We start from the raw sequence: 20,198 nt of genomic DNA on the forward strand, positions 1-20,198 counted from the left end.
ACCGTGACAGAGAGGAGCTAAAAGACCGCAGTGTCTGATTTCTCCTACTCCTGCACTGATTAGAAGCACTTCACCTTCATATTAAACGGTGAAAGTTTCTTTTAGCAGTGCAGTGGTTAATCTGCTCAGTTAAGAGCTCCTGGAAGCTTTCCTGCATTAAGGCTCAGCTGTTTACTGTAGCCACTCCCATCTCCTATATAAACTGGGCCCTGGACTAGCACTCATTGTCACAGCTAGCTTATGCTGCATGGCTGAAAGTTGTTGGTGGTTGTTATTGGAGCAGGCATTTGGTGGATTTATCTGTGACTGTTGCTAGGTTTTGAGTGTGTGATAACTCCCTTTCTTCTCCTACTTTGGTTTAACCCCCATCCTCCACTCCCTGGCACATTCCTCTGTTGTCTTTGTGAGTATATTTGTATGTTTGGTATTTTTCATTATCCCTGTTCGTATTACCTTGTTAGTCTGGTTGGTGTACTACGGTACACTACTACTCCCATCTTCCCTGGGTGGGGGAAGGGTACAGCCCTAGGGTGGATTCATGAGCTAAGGCAAGATACTTGGCCCTGACATCTTCACCATCAGAAGTAATTCGGGTAACAGGGCGAGCTAGGATGCCCCTAGCGTAAGGGTCAGGGAAGAAACCCCTGGTCCCGGGACACCCTACTACAGAGTTATGACAATGGTGTACAATAGTATGAACATGATTTCATATTTGTAATGTACATCACCATGATTGATTGTTAAGATTTATGTACAATAACAATGTAGATGACTGAAATCAAAATAAGTATGAAATGCTACAATAAAAAAGGCAAGTCTAAAGAAAGTGATTTTTTTTAATAAAAATGTTTAGATTGTTGCAAATCCACAAAAAAAATCAATGATACTGATGACCTATACTTTGAATAAATAATCAATATCAGTTTGGTGAGCGTTTGACACCCGGCATCACCACCGATCAGCTGAATATAAACAGTGGATGGATCTGAGCAGCACCTCTCTGTGTAGCTGAACGATGGGGGTGCCAGGTGTCTAATCCTCTCCAATCTGATGGCTATGACTTATAATATATATAATATCATTATATAATAATATCACTAGACTGAAGAACCTCTTTGTTACTGAATGAAGAATAACTACTGCTGACACAATTAGCAATATAACTTCTTGGCAGGCTTTATCTTACATGTACAGTAGTTCATTAAGAACAACCTATTAATGTATTTATTTGTTTTCTCAGGTCTTGTACCTTTCCTACTATCGATTTGGGTGTCAGCTTTATCCTTCGGAGGGTGGCACTTTCAACGATACCTGAAGAAAAAGTAAAAGAAGGAGATTTCCTGGCCTTACCTCTTTTCTAATTATACCTCACAGCGATGTCATCATTAAAGCTGTTAATTTGCCTAAAGCTGATGATAACACTAATTCATGGTAAGAATTTATCTAAACTATTATTATTTAACATATGTAATTTGGAAGTATTGCTCCCTGTGGCATTGTCTGCTTGATGGAAAAAAATGTGTTTTGCTGCAATATTATTAAGGTCAATGCTGTATTTGAAGTCAGCCACTTGGGTGTTTGCGCCTAGGGTGGCAGTTTGCGGAGTGGTACGTGCTTGCAAGGGAGAACTAAACATAAATATATTTATATTCCAGCTTCCTCACCTCCTCCCTGCTGGACATTGAAAAGTATTTTTGGGAGATGGAGGGATTCATAGGCGGCACTAGAGGAGAGCAATAATGCCTGTGACCATGTCTCTGTTAGAGAGCTAGTACCACAGCATGTGACTCTGCTGCGCAGGGATACAGACACAGAGAGCCACGAGTTGCAAACAAGAAGCAAAGGCACAAGGATTTCTGCCCTGGCTGGCGCTATGTGAAGTGTTGCACAAAGCAGAGAAGAGGGGCTGCACTATGTAGTTCTGGTGATAACTGCAGGATGGGCAATGTTCACCCCTGCTCTGAAATTTGACTTTAGAGAAAATATTACAAATGGCAAATGTTACTTCCCATGATATGCTTATTCAGAAGAAAATAATACAAATACTTAAAGGGAACCTGTCACCAGGTTTACCCTATATAAAGTAGGGCCAGCACGTGTAAGCCCACTTGTACAGTATTCTAGAATTCTGTATATATGTCCCCAGTCCGCTTTGCAAGGCAAAAATAATAGCTTTTATTATACTCGCCTACGGGGAGGTCCGGTCCTATGAATATCTCTGGTCTTGATCCAGCGCCTCTCCTTTTCTTTGCAATCGCCGTCTTACTTTATATTGGCAAAACCTGGTAACAGGTTCCCTTTAAGTACAGTTGTGTAAAAAAGTGTTTGCCCCTTCCTGATTTTCTATTCTTTTCCGTGTTTATCACACGTAAATGTTTCAGACCACCAAACAAATTGAAATATTAGACAAAGATAAAACAAGTAAACACAAATTGCAGTTTATAAATTAAGGTCTTTATTAAGGGAAAAACAAAATCCAAACCTACAGGGCCCTGTGTGAAAAAGTGATTGCCCCTCTCTTAAAACATAAATTAGCTGTGGTTTATCACATCTTAACCACTGAAAATGTATAAAATTTCTATTCTGAATGTTGATCTAATTGGTTGACTGTCAGGATCAGGACAGACAAAGCTCTTGTAGGAAACATGCAATATGGTTGTACCTGTTCCCTTTATAATTTCTTATCCTTTGGGAGAACTAGGTGGACATGTGTCTTTATTTCAACCTTGCTAAGTATGTGACTATGAAATACACTGCTCACAAAAATAAAGGGAACACTAAAATCCCACATCCTAGATATCACTGAATGAATTAATGAAATATTCCAGTTGTAAATATTTATTCATTACATAGTGGAATGTGTTGAGAACAATAAAACCTAAAAATGTTCAACGTAAATCACAACTAATATCCCACGGAGGCCTGGAGTTGGAATGATGCTCAAAATCAAAGTGGAAAATGAACTTACAGGCTTATGCAACTTTAGTGGAAATGCCTCAAGACAAGGAAATGATGCTCAGTGGTGTGTGTGGCCTCCACTTGCCTGTATGATCTCCCTACAACGTCTGGGCATGCTCCTGATGAGGCGGCGGATGGTCTCCTGAGGGATCTCCTCCCAGACCTGGACTAAAGCTTCCGCCAACTCCTGGACAGTCTGTGGTTGGCGGATGGTGAAAGACATGATGTCCCAGATGTGTTCAATCGGATTCAGGTCTGGGGAATGGGCAGGCCAGTCCATAGCTTCAAAGCCTTCATCTTCTGGGAACTGCTGACACACTCCAGTCACAAGAAGGTTGACATTGTCCTGCATTAGGAGGAACCTAGGGCCAACCGCACCAGCATATGGTCTCACAAGGGGTCTGAGAATCTCCTCTCGGTACCTAATGACAGTCAGGCTACCTCTGGCGACCATATGGAGGGCTGTGCGGCCCTCCAAAGAAATGCCACCTCACACCATTACTGACCCACTGCCAAACCGGTCATGCTGAAGGATGTTGCAGGCAGCAGATAGCTCTCCACAGCGTCTCCAGACTCTGTCACGCCTGTCACAAGTGGTCATTGTGAACCTGCTTTCATCTGTGAAGAACACAGGGTGCCAGTGGCGAATTTGCCAATCCTGGTGTTCTGTGGCAAATGCCAAGCGTCCTGCACGGTGTTGGGCTGTGAGCACAGCCCCCATCTGTGGATATCGGGCACTCAGACCATCCTCATGGAGTTGGTTTCTAACCATTTGTGTAGACACATGCACATTTGTGGCCTGCTGGAGGTCATTTTGAGGGCTCTGGCAGTGATCCTCCTGTTCCTCCTTGCACAAAGGCTGAGGTAGCGGTCCTGCTGCTGGGTTGTTGCCCTCCTACGGCCCCCTCCACGTCTCCTGGTGTACTAGCCTATCTCCTGGTAGTGCCTCCAGCCTCTGGACACTACGCTGACAGACACAGCAAACCTTCTTGCCACAGCTCGCATTGATGTGCCATCCTGGATGAGCTGCACTACCTGAGCCACTTGTGTGGGTTGAAGAGTCAATTCTCATGCTACCACGAGTGTGAAAGCACAACCAACATTCAAAAGTGACCAAAACATCAGCCAGAAAGCATTGGTACTGAGATTTGGTCTGTGGTCCCTACCTGCAGAACCACTCCTTTATTGAGTGTGTCTTGATAATTGCCAATAATATCCATCTGTTGGGGTTCCTCAAGGATCAGTCCTAGGCCCCCTCCTCTTCTCTTTGTATACCTTCCCTATTGGACAAACAATCAGTAGATTTGGGTTCCAGTACCATCTCTATGCCGATGACACCCAATTATACACCTCTACTCCTGACAACACTCCTGCATTATTAGAAAACACCAGTGATTGTCTTACCGCTGTCTCCAACATCATGTCCTCCCTCTATCTGAAACTGAACCTGTCAAAAACTGAACTCCTTGTGTTTCCTTCCTCTACTAAGCTATCTATGCCCGACATTGCCATTTCTGTGTGTGGTTCTACCATTACTACCCAGCAACATGCCCACTGTCTTGGGGTCATACTTGATTCAGAGCTTTCATTCACCCCCCACATCCGATCACTGGCTCGATCTTGTTATCTTGTCTTAGCCTACCACTCTACCCCTGCCCTCCATTCTGCTAATAACCTGCGGTTAACATCCTCAATAATCAGAACCTCCCACTCCCATCTCCAAGACTTTTCACGTGCTGTGCCAATTCTTTGGCTGCACTACCCAGGATAATTTGATTAATCTCCAATACCCACAGTTTTAAGCGTGCCCTAAAAACGCATTTCTTCAGACTGACCTTCCACCTCAACACCTTAATCTAACTATCCCTGTGTTGCCCATTAAAAAATTTTATAATAACCAGGTTCCTCGTATAATGTTCTCATATGCTTTATGCATTTAATAGCCCTCTGTGTCTGTACTGTTACATATTTTGGCTGATAACCGGTTCATGGAGCATTACATTAACACCCGATTTCTTACAATATGGGTCATCAGAACATTGAAAGCAATTGCTTCCTTCTACAGTTGTGTCCAAAAGTATTGACACCCGTGCAATTCTGTCAGATAATACTCAGTTTCTTCCTGAAAATGATTGCAATCACAAATTCTTTGGTATTATTATCTTCATTTAATTTGTCTTAAATGAAAAAACACAAAAGAGAATGAAGCAAAAAGCAAAACATTGATCATTTCACACAAAACTCCAAAAATGGGCCAGACACAAGTATTGGCACCCTCAGCCTAATACTTGGTTGCACAACCTTTAGCCAAAATAACTGCGACCAACTGCTTCCGGTAACCATCAATGAGTTTCTTACAATGCTCTGCTAGAATTTTAGACCATTCTTCTTTGGCAAACTGCTCCAGGTCCCTGATATTTGAAGGGTGCCTTCTCCAAACTGCCATTTTTAGATCTCTCCACAGGTGTTCTATGGGATTCAGGTCTGGACTCATTGCTGGCCACCTTAGAAATTTCCAGTGCTTTCTCTCAAACCATTTTCTAGTGCTTTTTGAAGTGTGTTTTGGGTCATTGTCCTGCTGGAAGACCCATGACCTCTGAGGGAGACCCAGCTTTCTCACACTGGGCCCTACATTATGCTGCAAAATTTGTTGGTAGTCTTCAGACTTCATAATGCCATGCACACGGTCAAGCAGTCCAGAGGCAGCAAAGCAACCCCAAAACATCAGGGAACCTCCACCATGTTTGACTGTAGGGACCGTGTTCTTTTCTTTGAATGCCTCTTTTTTTCTCCTGTAAACTCCTGTAAACTCTATGTTGATGCCTTTGCCAAAAAAGCTCTACTTTTGTCTCAACTGACCAGAGAACATTCTTCCAAAACATTTTAGGCTTTTTCAGGTAAGTTTTGGCAAACTCCAGCCTGGCTTTTTTATGTCTAAGGGTAAGAAGTGGGTCTTCCTGGGTCTCCTACCATACAGTCCCTTTGCATTCAGACGCCGACGGATAGTACGGGTTGACACTGTTGTACCCTCGGACTGCAGGGCAGCTTGAACTTGTTTGGATGTTAGTCGAGGTTCTTTATCCAACATCCGCACAATCTTGCGTGGAAATCTCTTGTCAATTTTTCTTTTCCGTCCACATCTAGGGAGGTTAGCCACAGTGCCATGGGCTTTAAACTTCTTGATGACACTGCGCACGGTAGACACAGGAACATTCAGGTCTTTGGAGATGTACTTGTAGCCTTGAGATTGCTCATGCGTCCTCACAATTTGGTTTCTCAAGTCCTCAGACAGATCTTTGGTCTTCTTTCTTTTCTCCATGCTCAATGTGGTACACACAAGGACACAGGACAGAGGTTGAGTCAACTTTAATCCATCTCAACAGGCTGCAAGTGTGATTTAGTTATTGCCAACACCTGTTAGGTGCCACAGGTAAGTTACAGGTGCTGTTAATTACACAAATTAGAGAAGCATCATATGATTTTTCGAACAGTGCCAATAATTTTGTCCACCCCCTTTTTTATGTTTGGTGTGGAATTATATCCAATTTGGCTTTAGGACAATTCTTTTTGTGTTTTTTCATTTAAGACAAATTTAATGAAGATAATAATACCAAAGAATTTGTGTTTGCAATCATTTTCAGGAAGAAACTGAGTATTATCTGACAGAATTGCAGGGGTGTCAATACTTTTGGCCACAACTCTACCTTTCATGTCTCCCCTATTTCCTCATAGATTGTAGGCTTGCGAGCAGGGCCCTCATTCCTCTTGGTATTAGTTGATCTATGCGTTTATTGTTAAAGGGCCACTGTCACCCCCTCCAGCCGTTCTAAACTAAAAGAGCCACTTTGTACAGCAGTAATGCTCCCAACTGCCGTCACTCTTCTCTTCTGCGGCGCTGGTCGCCGCCCCCTGAGCGCTGTTTCTTCTTAAATCCGGCGCCTGGGGCAGGCGCAGTCTTCATTGTCAGTCACAGCTCAGATGCAGGGTGCCTGACTGCGCCTGTGCGGGCAGTGCGGCCACCCTGTTCCTGAATCCCCGCCCCGCACTGTGTTATTCATTATGCACAGTGCGGAGCTGGGGTCCCTGGGCATGCGCAGTGCGCTGTTTAGACGCTCCCCAGCTCAGACGCTCCCCAGCTCAGACGCTCCCCCAGCTCAGACGCTCCCCCAGCTCAGATGCTCCCCAGCTCAGATGCTCCCCAGCTCAGACGCTCCCCCAGCTCCCCCGCCTTCCCAGGAACCCCAGCCCCGCACTGTGCATAATGAATAACACAGTGCGGGGCGGGGATTCAGCAACAGGGTGGCCGCACTGCCCGCACAGGCGCAGTCAGGCACCCTGCATCTGAGCTGTGACTGACAATGAAGACTGCGCCTGCCCCAGGCAGGCACGCACAGCGCAGGCGCCGGATTTAAGAAGAAACAGCGCTCAGGGGGCGGCGACCAGCGCCGCAGAAGAGAAGAGTGACGGCAGTTGGGAGATTCATAGAGGACGATTCGGACCGCCTCCAGGTACAAAATCTGGTATTTGTGGCCAATTTTTAAAACGCTTTATTGAGGTAATAACTGAATCAAAAACTAAAAGAGCCACCTTGTTAGACTGCAGCATTACTGCTGCACAAGGTGGCTCTTTTAGTTTAGAACGGCTGGAGGGGGTGACAGTGGCCCTTTAAGCTGTAATGTCTTTTGTCTGTAAAGTGCTGCGGAATATGTTGGCGCTATATAAATAAAATAATAATAATAATAATTATTATTATACATGTACAGCATGATAATGAAGCCAGCTCACAAGAATACTCAGGGTATGTGCACACGTTGCGGATTGGCCGCTGCGGATTCGCAGCAGTTTTCCATGCGGTGCACAGTACCATGTAAACCTATGGAAAACCAAATCCGCAGTGCCCATGATGTGGAAAATACCGTGCGGAAATGCTGCGCTGTATTTACCGCAGCATGTCAATTCTTTGTGCGGATTCTGCAGCGTTTTGCACCTGCTCCTCAATAGGAATCCGCAGGTTTAAAAACGCAGGAAATCCATGGTAAATCCGCAGTTAATCTGCAGGTAAAACGCAGTGCATTTCACCTGCGGACTTTTTAAAAATGGTGTGTAAACATCCGCATACGAATCCGCAACGTGGGCACATAGCCTCAGGCTTTCACTGTAGTAAAGGTCAATGAAGGAAGAATCAAAATAAATGATCAGCAAACACAATTTTTTTTAACCAAATCGGCATACTTGGCCATTTAATGGCAAAATTGTCAGGTTCTAATTACTTTTATGTGATATGTTTGTCCATCTTACGCTAGCAAGCTATCCTAGCTTCCAATATTATGCAAGAATTCAAGCACATTGCCACTGAACTTTGTATTCTCCCATTGGCTTTAACCATACCTCCCAACCATCCCGGATCCAGCGGGACTGTCCCGATTTTGACAGTCAGCCCCGCGATCCCGGGCGGGACATTAGTTGTCCCGCACTGGTTGTGAGGTGTGTATATCACCCGGTCAGTCCCTGATCCCCTGCACCCGCCCGCAGAGAACTGCAGCATATTGGCTGCTCTGTGCGCACAGGCTCAGGACCTGTGATGAAGTCACAGGATGGGAGGAGTCAGGGGGTCACATGATCGGGAGGACCTCCGTGTACAGGACCTTGCTGGTTGTCATGATGCTGCAGGAAGGTAAGCATATGATATGTGTGAGGTCAGGAGGTGTTTACAGTGTGGATGTAGCAGAGCCGTGTGTGTACAAGGTTTATGGATCGGAGCAGCATGTGAAAGGTGTATGGAGCAGAGTCGTGTGTGTAAGACGTGTACGGAGCCGTGTATACGAGGTGTACGGAGCGGAGCAGCATGTGTGCGAGGTGTGCGGAGCAGAGCCATGTGTGTACAAGGTATATACGGAGTGGAGCAGCGTGTGCAATGTGTATGGAGAGGAGCCATGTGTGTATGAGGTCTACGGAGCGGAGCCGTGTGTGTATAAGGTGTATGGAGCTGAGCCATGTGTGTGCAAGGTATACGGAGCGGAGCAGCATGTGCAATGTGTACGGAGCGGAGTCGTGTGTGTACGAGGTGTACGGAGTGGAGCCGTGTGTGTGCGAGGTGTACTGAGTGGAGCCGTGTGTGTGCGAGGTGTACGGAGTGGAGCCGTGTGTGTATGAGGTGTACGGAGTGGAGCCGTGTGTGTATGAGGTGTACGGAGCGGAGCCGCATGTGCAAGGTGTATGGAGCGGAGTCGTGTATGTACAAGGTGTACGGAGTGGTGCCGTGTGTGTACAAGGTGTATGGAGAGGAGCCGTATGTGTATGAGGTGTACGGAGCGGAGCCGTGTGTGTGCAAGGTATACGGAGCGGAGCAGCGTGTGCAATGTGTACGGAGCGGAGCCGTGTGTGTACGAGGTGTACGGAGTGGAGCCGTGTGTGTATGAGGTGTACGGAGTGGAGCCGTGTGTGTATGAGGTGTACGGAGCGGAGCCGCATGTGCTAGGTGTATGGAGCGCAGTCGTGTGTGTACGAGGTGTATGGAGCGGAGCCGCATGTGCAAGGTGTATGGAGGGCAGTCGTGTGTGTACGAGGTGTACGGAGCGGAGCCTCATGTGCAAGGTGTATGGAGCGCAGTTGTGTGTGTATGAGGTGTACGGAGCGGAGCTGTGTGTGTACGAGGTGTACGGAGCGGAGCAGCATGTGCAAGGTGTATGGAGCGCAGTCTTGGGTGTACGAGGTGTATGGAGCGGAGCCATGTGTGTACGAGGTGTACGGAGTGGAGCCGTGTGTGTACGGATGTATGGAGAGGAGCCGTGTGTGTATGAGGTGTGCGGAGCGGAGCCGTGTGTGTATAAGGTGTATGGAGCAGAGCCATGTGTGTACGAAGTGTATGGAGTGGAGCCGTGTGTGTACAAGGTGTATGGGGAGGAGCCGTGTGTGTATGAGATGTACGGAGCGGAGCCGTGTGTGTACGGAGCGGAGCCGCATGTGCAAGGTGTATGGAGCAGAGTCGTGTGTGTACGAGGTGTATGGAGCGGAGCCGCATGCGTATGAGGTGTACGGAGCGGACGCTGGCTGTGTCGGATCGGAGCAGATATTGCTCCTCGCTCTGACACTGACTGGCACAAGAGACACGGAGGTCTTTATCAGTGGCGTATCACAGCTGCAGCGACATGAGCAGTCAGCGGCGCAGCTGGATGACACCATTCAGTGCCGTGGGAGTGGAAGCTGCCGGCTGCCGCGAGGGAGTGCGGTGAAAGGTGTCTGTGTGTAGTGATGGAGAAGGCAATGATGGGGGTGGGGTAACCATGTGTGGCCATTATACTGCACCCAGCATTGTGTGGGGCCATTATACTGTATGGAGCATCATGAGGGGCCATTATACTGTACCCAGCATTATGTGTGGCCATTATACTATACCCAGCATCGTGTGGGGCCATTATACTGTACAAAGCATCATGTGGCGCCATAATACTGTATGGACCATCACGTGGGGCAAGTATACGATACGATACGATATGATACGATACACTTTATTAATTATTAATTTATCCCTTGGGAAATTATGGTATCACAGCAGCACAACTTAAATCATAAAAATCATAAAATGAATTACATAATTGACATGACAGTGGAGTTGACAGAAGAACATTATACATTATACATTAGAATAGAACATACACAACGAGTGAACTGAAATGTAGAGAAATAAAGTAGACAATACACTGTATACTGTACGCAGCATCATGTGGGGCCATTATACAGTATGGAGCATAATGTGGCCAATGGCCATTGTACAGTATGGAGTCATGTGTGGCCATTATACAGTATGGAGCGTCATGTGTGGCCATTATACAGTATGGAGCGTCGTGTGTGGCCATTGTACAGTATGGAGCGTCGTGTGTGGCCATTGTACACTATGGAGTGTCGTGTGTGGCCATTGTTCACTATGGAGCATCGTGTGTGGCCATTGTACACTATGGAGCGTCGTGTGTGGCCATTGTACACTATGGAGCATCGTGTGTGGCCATTGTACAGTATGGAGCGTCGTGTGTGGCCATTATACAGTATGGAGCATCATGTGTTGCCATTGTACAGTATGGAGCATCGTGTGTGGCCATTGTACAGTATGGAGCGTCTTGTGTGGCCATTGTACACTATGGAGCATCGTGGGTGGCCATTGTACAGTATGGAGCGTCGTGGGTGGCCATTGTACAGTATGGAGCGTCGTGTGTTTCCATTGTACAGTATGGAGCGTCGTGGGTGGCCATTGTGCAGTATGGAGCGTCGTGTGTGGCCATTGTACAGTATGGAGCGTCGTGTGTGGCCATTGTACAGTATGGAGCGTCGTGGGTGGCCATTGTGCAGTATGGAGCGTCGTGTGTGGCCATTGTACTGTATGGAGCGTCGTGTGTGGCCATTGTACAGTATGGAGCGTCGTGTGTGGCCATTGTACAGTATGGAGCGTCATGTGTGGCCATACTTTTTTTGTTTATAATTATTGTTTACGAAACATTGTGATCAGAAGTGCTAAATGGGTGTGGTTGGGGCGTGGCTAATTGTGAAATGGGTGTGGTCGGAGGTGTGGCCTAAAATTTGCCGCAGCGCGCTACGCTCGCCGCTGACTTTGTCCCTCTTTACCTTCCTCGAAAGTTGGGCGTTATGCTTTAACCCCTCTACCTGTGGGCCATTTTCCATTTTTGTTTTTTGTTCCCCTTCTTCCTAGAGCCATAACTTATTTATTTTTCTCTCAATATGGCCATGTGAGAGCTTTCTTTTGCAGGACAAGTTGCACTTTTGAACAACACCATTGGTTTTAACATATCATGTACTGGAAAACGGGAAAAAAATTCTAAGGGTATGTTCACATGTTGCAGATTCCATTGCAGATTTTTCCTCTTGGATTCTACAGAATCCGCAGGTAAAATGACCTGCGTTGTACTTGCGGATTTCCTGCGGGTTTTAATGCGGATTTTATGCAGATTTTGTGCGGATTTCACCTGCGTTTTTACACCTGTGGATTCCTATAATGGAGTAAGTGTAAAAACGCTGCAGATTCCGCACAAAGAATTGGCATGCTGTGGAAAATAAACCGCTGCGTTTCTGTGTGGAATTTTCCACATCATGTGCACTGCGGATTTGGTTTTCCATAGGTTTACATGGTACTGTACAACCCATGAAAATCTGCTGTGGATCCGCAGCCAAATCCGCAACGTGTGCACATACCCTAAGCGCGGTGAAATTGCAAAAAAGTGCAATTCCAGTTGTTTTTTTTTGTTTTACTATGTTCACTAAATGCTAAAACTGGTCTGCCACTATGATTCTCCATGTCATCACGAGGTCACAGACACCAAACATGTCTAGGTTATTTTTTATTTAAAGGGTGAAAAAAAAAATCCCAAATTTGTTAAAAAGGAAAAAAATGGTGCCATTTTCCGAGACCTGTAGCGTCTCCAATTTTCATAATTTGGGGCCAAGTGAGGGTTTATTTTTTGCGCGCTGAGCTGATGTTTTTATTGATAGCATTTTGGTGTGGATACAATCTTTTGATTGCCGTTATTGCATTTTATTGCAACCAAAAAAACATAATCCTGGTGTTTTTAATTTTTTTTCTGATTACGCCGTTAAGCAATCAGTTTAATTATTTTTTTACATTGATACATCGAGCGATTCTGAATGCGGCAATACCAAATATGTGTATATCTGATTTTTTTTTTTATTGTTTTATTTTGAATGTGGTGAAAGGGGGGTGATTTAAACTTTTACTTCATTTTTTTTAATATGTTTAAAAACATTTTTAGTTTTACTTTTTGCATGTTTCAATAGTGTCCATGGGAAACTAGAAGCTGCAGTACTTTGATCGCCTCTGCTACACACAGGTGATGATCAGATCGCCTATGTGTAGCAGAAATAATCACTTCTGGTGGTCGCAAACTGCTTCCATTTAAGGATTATGGAGGCCACTGTGCCCTTAGGAACCTTGAGTGCTGCAGAAATTCTTTTGTAACCTTGGCCAGATCTGTGCCTTGCCACAATTCTGTCTCTGAGCTCCTTGGCCAGTTCCTTTGACCTCATGATTCTCATTTGGTCTGACATACACTGTGAGGTCTTATATAGAGAGCAAAAATTCTAAGAAAAAAATGCAGCACTCACCCACGATTCTTCACTTCTTTATTGTACAAGACGATCCATTATTCGGATGTGGCACAAAGACGGCTAGGGCTTGTGAGGGGAGCAGGGGTGTGCAAGAACGAGACCTTTTTTCTTAGAATTTTTGCTTGCACTGCTAATCATATATGCAAAGCACCTCCCAAATCTTCCACGGGCTGCAGTTCCCTCTTAGCTGAAGGAAGAATCCTGTATTAGAAAACGAACAATTAGAAAAAATATTTGTTCCTTCAGTGCCAGTGTATCTCTCAACTCTTATATAGAGAGGTGTGTGCCTTTCCAAATCAAGTCCTGTCAGTTTAATTAAACACAGCTGGACTCCAATGAAGGAGTAGAACCATCTCAAGGAGGATCACAAGGAAATGGACAACATGTGACTTAACTATGAGTGTCTGAGCAAAGGGTCTGAATACTTATGACCATGTGATATTTCAGTTTTTCTTTTTTATTAAATTTACAAAAATGTTTACATTTCTATTTTCTTCAGTCAAGATGGGGTGCAGAGTGTACATTAATGAGAAAAGAAATAACTTTTTTGAATTTACCAAATGGCTGCAGTGAAACAAAGAGTGAAAAACTTAAAGGGGTCTGAATACTTTCTGTACCCACTGTATTTTTAAGAAACCTAACTTGGGCGCATCAGTTGTGACACAATCAGAGTTCTTAGATGTAGCATGAAGCAGAACTCAGCTAACACCAGTCTCTCTATGGACATTGTCTATTGACAGTGAGCTGCTTATCAGAGGAGGGGGCAGAGTTGGTGGACTAGGCATGAGGCAGCTAGTCTGGGCAATGATAATGTCCTAGTGATAAAACCTTCATTGTAAGTCAACAACAGCACACAGCCTAATAAGTGATACATCGCTGAAATCAGTGTTTTAACTCCTACCTCATGCTGTCCTCAGATTAAATAGCAAAAACCTGCTGACAGATTCCCTTAAATTATAAAACAGAATTTATTGAGAACCAAGGGATGGAGTAGAGAGATAACCAAACTATTGGGAATCTCCAGCATGGAAACAATTTTAGATTGAAAGTAAAATAGTTGATTTGCTCAGTCATTTTCAATGGACCAATAAATCTTCCTGCAAGCTTTCTACAAGCAGTTTTTGGATGGATGTTATTAGTTGAGAGACAAACTTTATAATCTGGAGAGATGTTGAGTGCGATGCCTGTGTTTATCCACACATCTTGTAGCTACAGCAACAGACAGATTGGATTGAACCTCTGTCCAGATGACATGGATGTCTTGACAAGTGCTATTCACTGCAAGCTACTATGACTATCAGGTCCCAAAGCAGCACTGGCCTTCACGCTTCAACTCCTGTATGTGGAAGTGGACTTACACAGGGGACTTGTCCTCCAATGGCCAGTGGAGCGGTTTGGCAATAATTTTAAGGTCGCCCAGTCAGTAGGGAAGACATGGGATAAAATCAGAAGTCAGAAGAATTGTCAGTAAACAAGCGGTGGTCAAAACCAGGAGGAAAGACAAGGGACAAAATGGGATGTTTGAAGAAAAGTCAGTGAACAGGCTGAGGTCAGATCGAGAATAAGACATGCTGCACAAGAGCTAAATCACAGAAGTGCACCAGCGCTAGCATAAACCATAACTGGCAATTCCTAGCACTAAGCTGTGAGTTTTACTAGGATGTGGCGCTGTCTCATTGACAATAGCAGGGAGCTGATTAATCCTGGACATCACACATAACCATACTGCCGGACACCATGACTGGTGTCCCAGGTCCCGGTCACACTAGTCTCTGTGGTTGGACAGAGCTTGCACCACCCATTGCTTTTGGTACTAACGTCTCCTCTATAACTAGCTCCACCCACAGAATGAAAATGGTAGTACCGAGTGACAGAAGCAGGTGTAGCAATAGAGTCCAGATGAAGATGTGACCGCACGCAACGGTGCTGTTTGAAGTGTTTTCCACAATTTGTGATGTTTTATGTTTACATTGAAGTACCGTATTAATAAAATTGTATTTTTCATGATTCCCAGTAGCCTTCACTGCTATAATTCATAAAGCTTTTGCTCTATGCTTTTGGTGTTCATGCCAAATGTGGGTAAGGGCATTTTGGCCAAACATCCAAAGCACATTGTTCCATAAGTGTTGTGGTTCTTTGTGATGCAACTTTTCCATAGCGCCATGTTCTTTTTAAAAAGAATAAGCTTTCTCCCCGCAATCCTTCCATACTTTTTCTAATTGTACTGTTATATTGTCATGATGGTATTTATGTGTACATTTTTTTTACTGTGCTTACTTATATAGTGCCATCATATTCCACAGCACTATTGTCATCACTATTCTCACACTCTAAATTCTAAAAAAAAAAAGTATCTTTTTCGAGTGTGGGAGGAAACTGGAGTACCCGGAGGAAACCCACACAAACACTGGGAGAACATACAAACTCCTTGCAGATGTTGTCCTTGGTGGGATTAGAAACCTGGGATCGCAGATAGTGCTAATCACTGAACATTTAATATGCTGTCTGAGGCTTTAGAGTCTGAGATATAGTTCTTGGGTTTTTTGTACTTTCTCTGAGCATTGCATGGTCTGAACTTGGGGTGAATTTGTTGGGATATCCACTCCTGAGAAGATTGTCAGCTGTCTTGAATGTTTTCCACTTGTGAATAATCTGTCTCGCTGTAGAATGATAGACTCAAAATTGTTCGTAAATGGTCTTATAACCCTTCCCAGGTTGATGGGAATGGGAATAGCTTCTCTGAAGTTATTTCTGATTTGCTGATTTCTTCTGCTTTGATATTTTGTTAACACTCATCTGAATTCTGATTTTTAAAGAGGTATACACACTTCCTGATGAAAAATTTGATGTACTTAATTAGAAGCACTTGGTTGCTCCTTTATTATGGAACAGTAAGGGTGTAATTCATTTTGCTCACACTGCTTCAGCATTTTGGCATAGTTTTTGTCAAATAGATTAAGCAACATTACTCTGGCACTGAGCTCTGTTCCTTCCTTCCCCTATGGTTGGCGTCCTTTGTTCTAGTCTGGGCTTGCTCAGGCAGTTTTTGCTGCCTGAGTATTGAGGTATCAGCTTTTACTACCAAGCTACTCTATATATTTACTCACATAACTTTGCTGAATAAAGATGACAGATTGCCAACCCTTCTTAACTTACTTCTTACTAGTGTAATAGGATGCAGGTACTGAGTATGTCACCACGGAACAGACAGACCAACTGTTGAGGGGAATTTATTAACAGGAGTAGATTCTCCTCGCAGGGAGTAAACGGGGGGTTAATAGAGGTAAAACAATAGTAAACAGGTAAACGGAAACGAAAGGGTTAACGAGTATTCTTGTAACTTATCAGTCCAGGGAGGTCCTGACTGAAGGGTCCTTATTCCAATGTGGGTACAGTCACCAACAGCACTTGAAAAGTCTGAAGTCTTTCCTGTCTTCTGAGAACTGGAGACTCCTGGAGACTCCGGGGTTAAACCTTTGCAGCCTGTTCTTCTCAAAGTGAAACTGGAACCAGGAAATAGCACAGTCTCCGTCGCTGCTGCAAGAGCCTCTGTGCACCAGGCTGACAGTCTCTCTGTAGTAACGGTGTCACACACACACTGGGCAGTTACTTATCACACTCAGGGATCTTTGCTTGTCACTGCGGTCATCAGGGCTGCACAGTCACTGTCTCTGATTCAGGAGGCTTCCAAATCTACACCCCCACATCCAGCCTTTACTCTGGTGGGTATCTCAGCCTCAGTGCCCTCACGGGGAGCACTACTTTTAGGGGAGCACGGCGCTGCAGCCTGCCCTCTCTTTGGCGCGCTGCCTTCTCTCTGCTCTCCCGCTCTTTTCTGACCACTCCCCCTCTTTTCCCAGCAGTCCCCTGGTCCCCTCTGTCCAGGGCAGAACGTCTCCCCCCAACAACCCAGCTGTCTGACTATGTGGTTCCAGGCAAGGAGCAGGGAAAGCAACCTCCTTACATTCCCCCTCTCTTAAAGCTCGCCATTCCACGGGCGAGGTCTCTTCGTGCTTCTCTTTGTTCTTCTGAGGGGAGTCAGATACTGGCAATCCTTGCATCTCCTTCTGCCTTTCTTCTTGCACATACTCCCAAACTAAATGGTTTAGGAGCTGTTCATCGGTCAGGTTGAGATATGCTTTCTCTGCTTCATCAACAACTGCTGTCCTCTTCTTCTTTTTCTTCTTCTTCTTAGCCTTGCCGGTAGCAGGTGTTTGCGTAGGGACTTCTTGCTCGGGTTCCTCAGTCTGGGGGCTTAGTACAAGCAATCCTTCTCCATAGCTCCCCCTCTCTTTGACAGGAGCATTCTCGTCGAAGCTTGAGTCAGATGAATTAAGACCATGCAGGCCGGACTCTTTGTCATCTGCGCCGGGCTCTGCGGACATCACTTCCCAGGGCTTCTCAACCACACGCCCTGTCTCACACAGCTGCTCCATTTCCCCTGTCCGATCAGGAACTGGTGAGCTGACAGCCAACACACTCTTCACATCAGGGGACGACATCAGTGGTTCCTCCTTCTCATCGGCTCGGACCTTGAAAACGAGTGTCGCAGGAACACTTGGCACTTTCTCTCCTTCTTCAGGACCTCGTGCTGGGCAGGGTAGTAAAGCACTTTGGTGGTCCTCTCGAGTGAACGTTACTTTCTTCCCGCTGGACTGAGTCTCACCAACAAAACCTTCAGACCCAGGCTGTAGATTCACCAGGTTCGCCTTTACGTGTTGGGATAGCGCAGTCATTTCACCAGAGATGCCTGACACCTTCTCCACCTCTCCTTGGCGTCCGACATTGTGGTACTGTCTTGCCCTAGGTGGAACTCTTCTCTTCCTGCCGTACCATTCCCTCCAGGGGCGACGTTCCCTCCAGTTAGCAGGACCCTCAGAGGGGTGAGTGGATCTCTGCCACCGCTCTTCTCGGGTAGGGCAATTTCTGGACATGTGTCCCACCTTTCTGCACGTCCAGCACTCACGTCTGCGTCTGTCTGGAGGGCGCTTCAGTCTGGATCGTTGACCTCGGCGGGGAACACCTCTCATCTGCGGTTGCTCTTCACCCCAGGATACAGAGTTACACTCTGGGGCCACCACCGAAGCCTTCTTCATGCTGCGCACCTCTCCTCTAACTCTTTCTGGCGGCTCTCGCACGTTACCTCGGGGTATGCCGCTGGTCCCCAAAACCGCAGTAAGGGCTTTCCCCAGACTCTCAATCTCCTCCCAGATTCTACTTATCTTCAGCTGGGAATCTCGGGTCCACATTGCCTCCTCTTCATTCTGACTGGGTGCTCCGCAGTTGTAGCATCTAGGCAGTATTCTTCGCCGAGCGGCACTAGTCTCACTTTGGGGGGCTGTCTCTCTTTCTCGCACCAAAGGGCTGTACTCTGCAGCAGGGATCTTCTTATATTCAGCCACCTCCTCACGGACTTGCTTAACCTCCTTCTTCAAGTCTTCTACCCATTGAGGGGCTGTTACCTCCCTGCTCCATACCTTTCCTACCACCCCTTGCTCTTGCTCGTGCGTGCGTGCCTCACTCCTGACCTCAGAGAAAGTCATATCTAGCTTTACGCGCATGCGCTCTCGCAGAACCTGTTTCATCAACACGTCTCGCAAGCCTGTCACCAGTTGGTCTCGCAGCACAACGTCAACTGTCCCCACACCTATGCCGTCCTTCCGTATAATGGCAGTATGAAGCTCTTGCAGTGCGTTCATATATTGAGTCACGGTCTCCCCCTCTCTTTGTACCCGGTGGAACAGTCGCATGCGCAGCTCCCCTACGTCAGTGGGGTCCCCATGCGTCTCCTCAAGTATACGTAATACTTTGTCCAGGGTATCTCTCGCCTGGGGGGGTCTGAGCATAACAGACTCCCGTGCATCCCCCTCTAGGGCCATCACAGCTATTTCCGCCTGCAGAGCCGGTGTCATAGGATGCATCCGCATCATCCCTCGGATGCGCTCCGTCCAACCCCACAACATGACATTACTCCCTGAAAATCTTGGCAGGTTAGCCAACATAGCTCCCAGGGAGATGCTAGACCTGGGACCTCCCTCAACTGCTTGGTCTGCCCCTTCCGCGCTACCGTGTGACATCCTGCCGTCTACGCCAAGTGTAATAGGATGCAGGTACTGAGTATGTCACCACGGAACAGACAGACCAACTGTTGAGGGGAATTTATTAACAGGAGTAGATTCTCCTCGCAGGGAGTAAACGGGGGGTTAATAGAGGTAAAACAATAGTAAACAGTTAAACGGAAACGAAAGGGTTAACGAATGTTCTTGTAACTTATCAGTCCAGGGAGGTCCTGACTGAAGGGTCCTTTTTCCAATGTGGGTACAGTCACCAACAGCACTTGAAAAGTCTGAAGTCTTTCCTGTCTTCTGAGAACTGGAGACTCCTGGAGACTCCGAGGTTAAACCTTTGCAGCCTGTTCTTCTCAAAGTGAAACTGGAACCAGGAAATAGCACAGTCTCCGTCGCTGCTGCAAGAGCCTCTGTGCACCAGGCTGACAGTCTCTCTGTAGTAACGGTGTCACACACACACTTATCACACTCAGGGATCTTTGCTTGTCACTGCGGTCATCAGGGCTGCACAGTCACTGTCTCTGATTCAGGAGGCTTCCAAATCTACACCCCCACATCCAGCCTTCACTCTGGTGGGTATCTCAGCCTCAGTGCCCTCACGGGGAGCACTACTTTTAGGGGAGCACGGCGCTGCAGCCTGCCCTCTCTTTGGCGCGCTGCCTTCTCTCTGCTCTCCCGCTCTTTTCTGACCACTCCCCTCTCTTTTCCCAGCAGTCACCATGTCCCCTCTGTCCAGGGCAGAAAGTCTTCCCCCCAACAACCCAGCTGTCTGACTAAGTGGTTCCAGGCAAGGAGCAGGGAAAGCAACCTCCTTACACTGTTATTCACACCTTCATCTAAACTATCAAGTTATCTGATCATTAGTTCATTTCTGCTGTTCTAATGCAGTCTACATCTTCAACTTGTGTCAGTTTTTTTGGTATTTACTAATCATCTTATCTCAACTATCCTGGTGCAGCTTACATTTACCATTCTGCTTTGTGTAACCACACTTCTGCTGCAAGATACGCATTTTGTTCCTATTATTCTATTCCTATATAA

General features: G+C 46.1%; 1 protein-coding gene across 21 annotated transcripts in view; it reads left to right on the plus strand.

Moving 5' to 3' along the window:
• Positions 1-20,198, plus strand: part of ADGRL3 (adhesion G protein-coupled receptor L3) — a 1,249,649-nt gene that overhangs the window by 258,784 nt on the left and 970,667 nt on the right. For all 21 annotated transcript variants that reach the window (XR_013217764.1, XM_077272336.1, XM_077272380.1 and 18 more), the window contains one exon: positions 1,241-1,431. Coding sequence is in view for 20 of the 21 variants with exons in the window: in XM_077272336.1 (XP_077128451.1) it covers positions 1,377-1,431 (55 nt within the window). In the remaining variant the exon portion in view is untranslated. The remainder of the gene's footprint in view (positions 1-1,240; positions 1,432-20,198) is intronic.

Source organism: Ranitomeya variabilis, chromosome 1 (assembly GCF_051348905.1).
Source record: "Ranitomeya variabilis isolate aRanVar5 chromosome 1, aRanVar5.hap1, whole genome shotgun sequence".
In the NCBI taxonomy this organism is placed as follows: Eukaryota; Metazoa; Chordata; class Amphibia; order Anura; family Dendrobatidae; genus Ranitomeya; species Ranitomeya variabilis.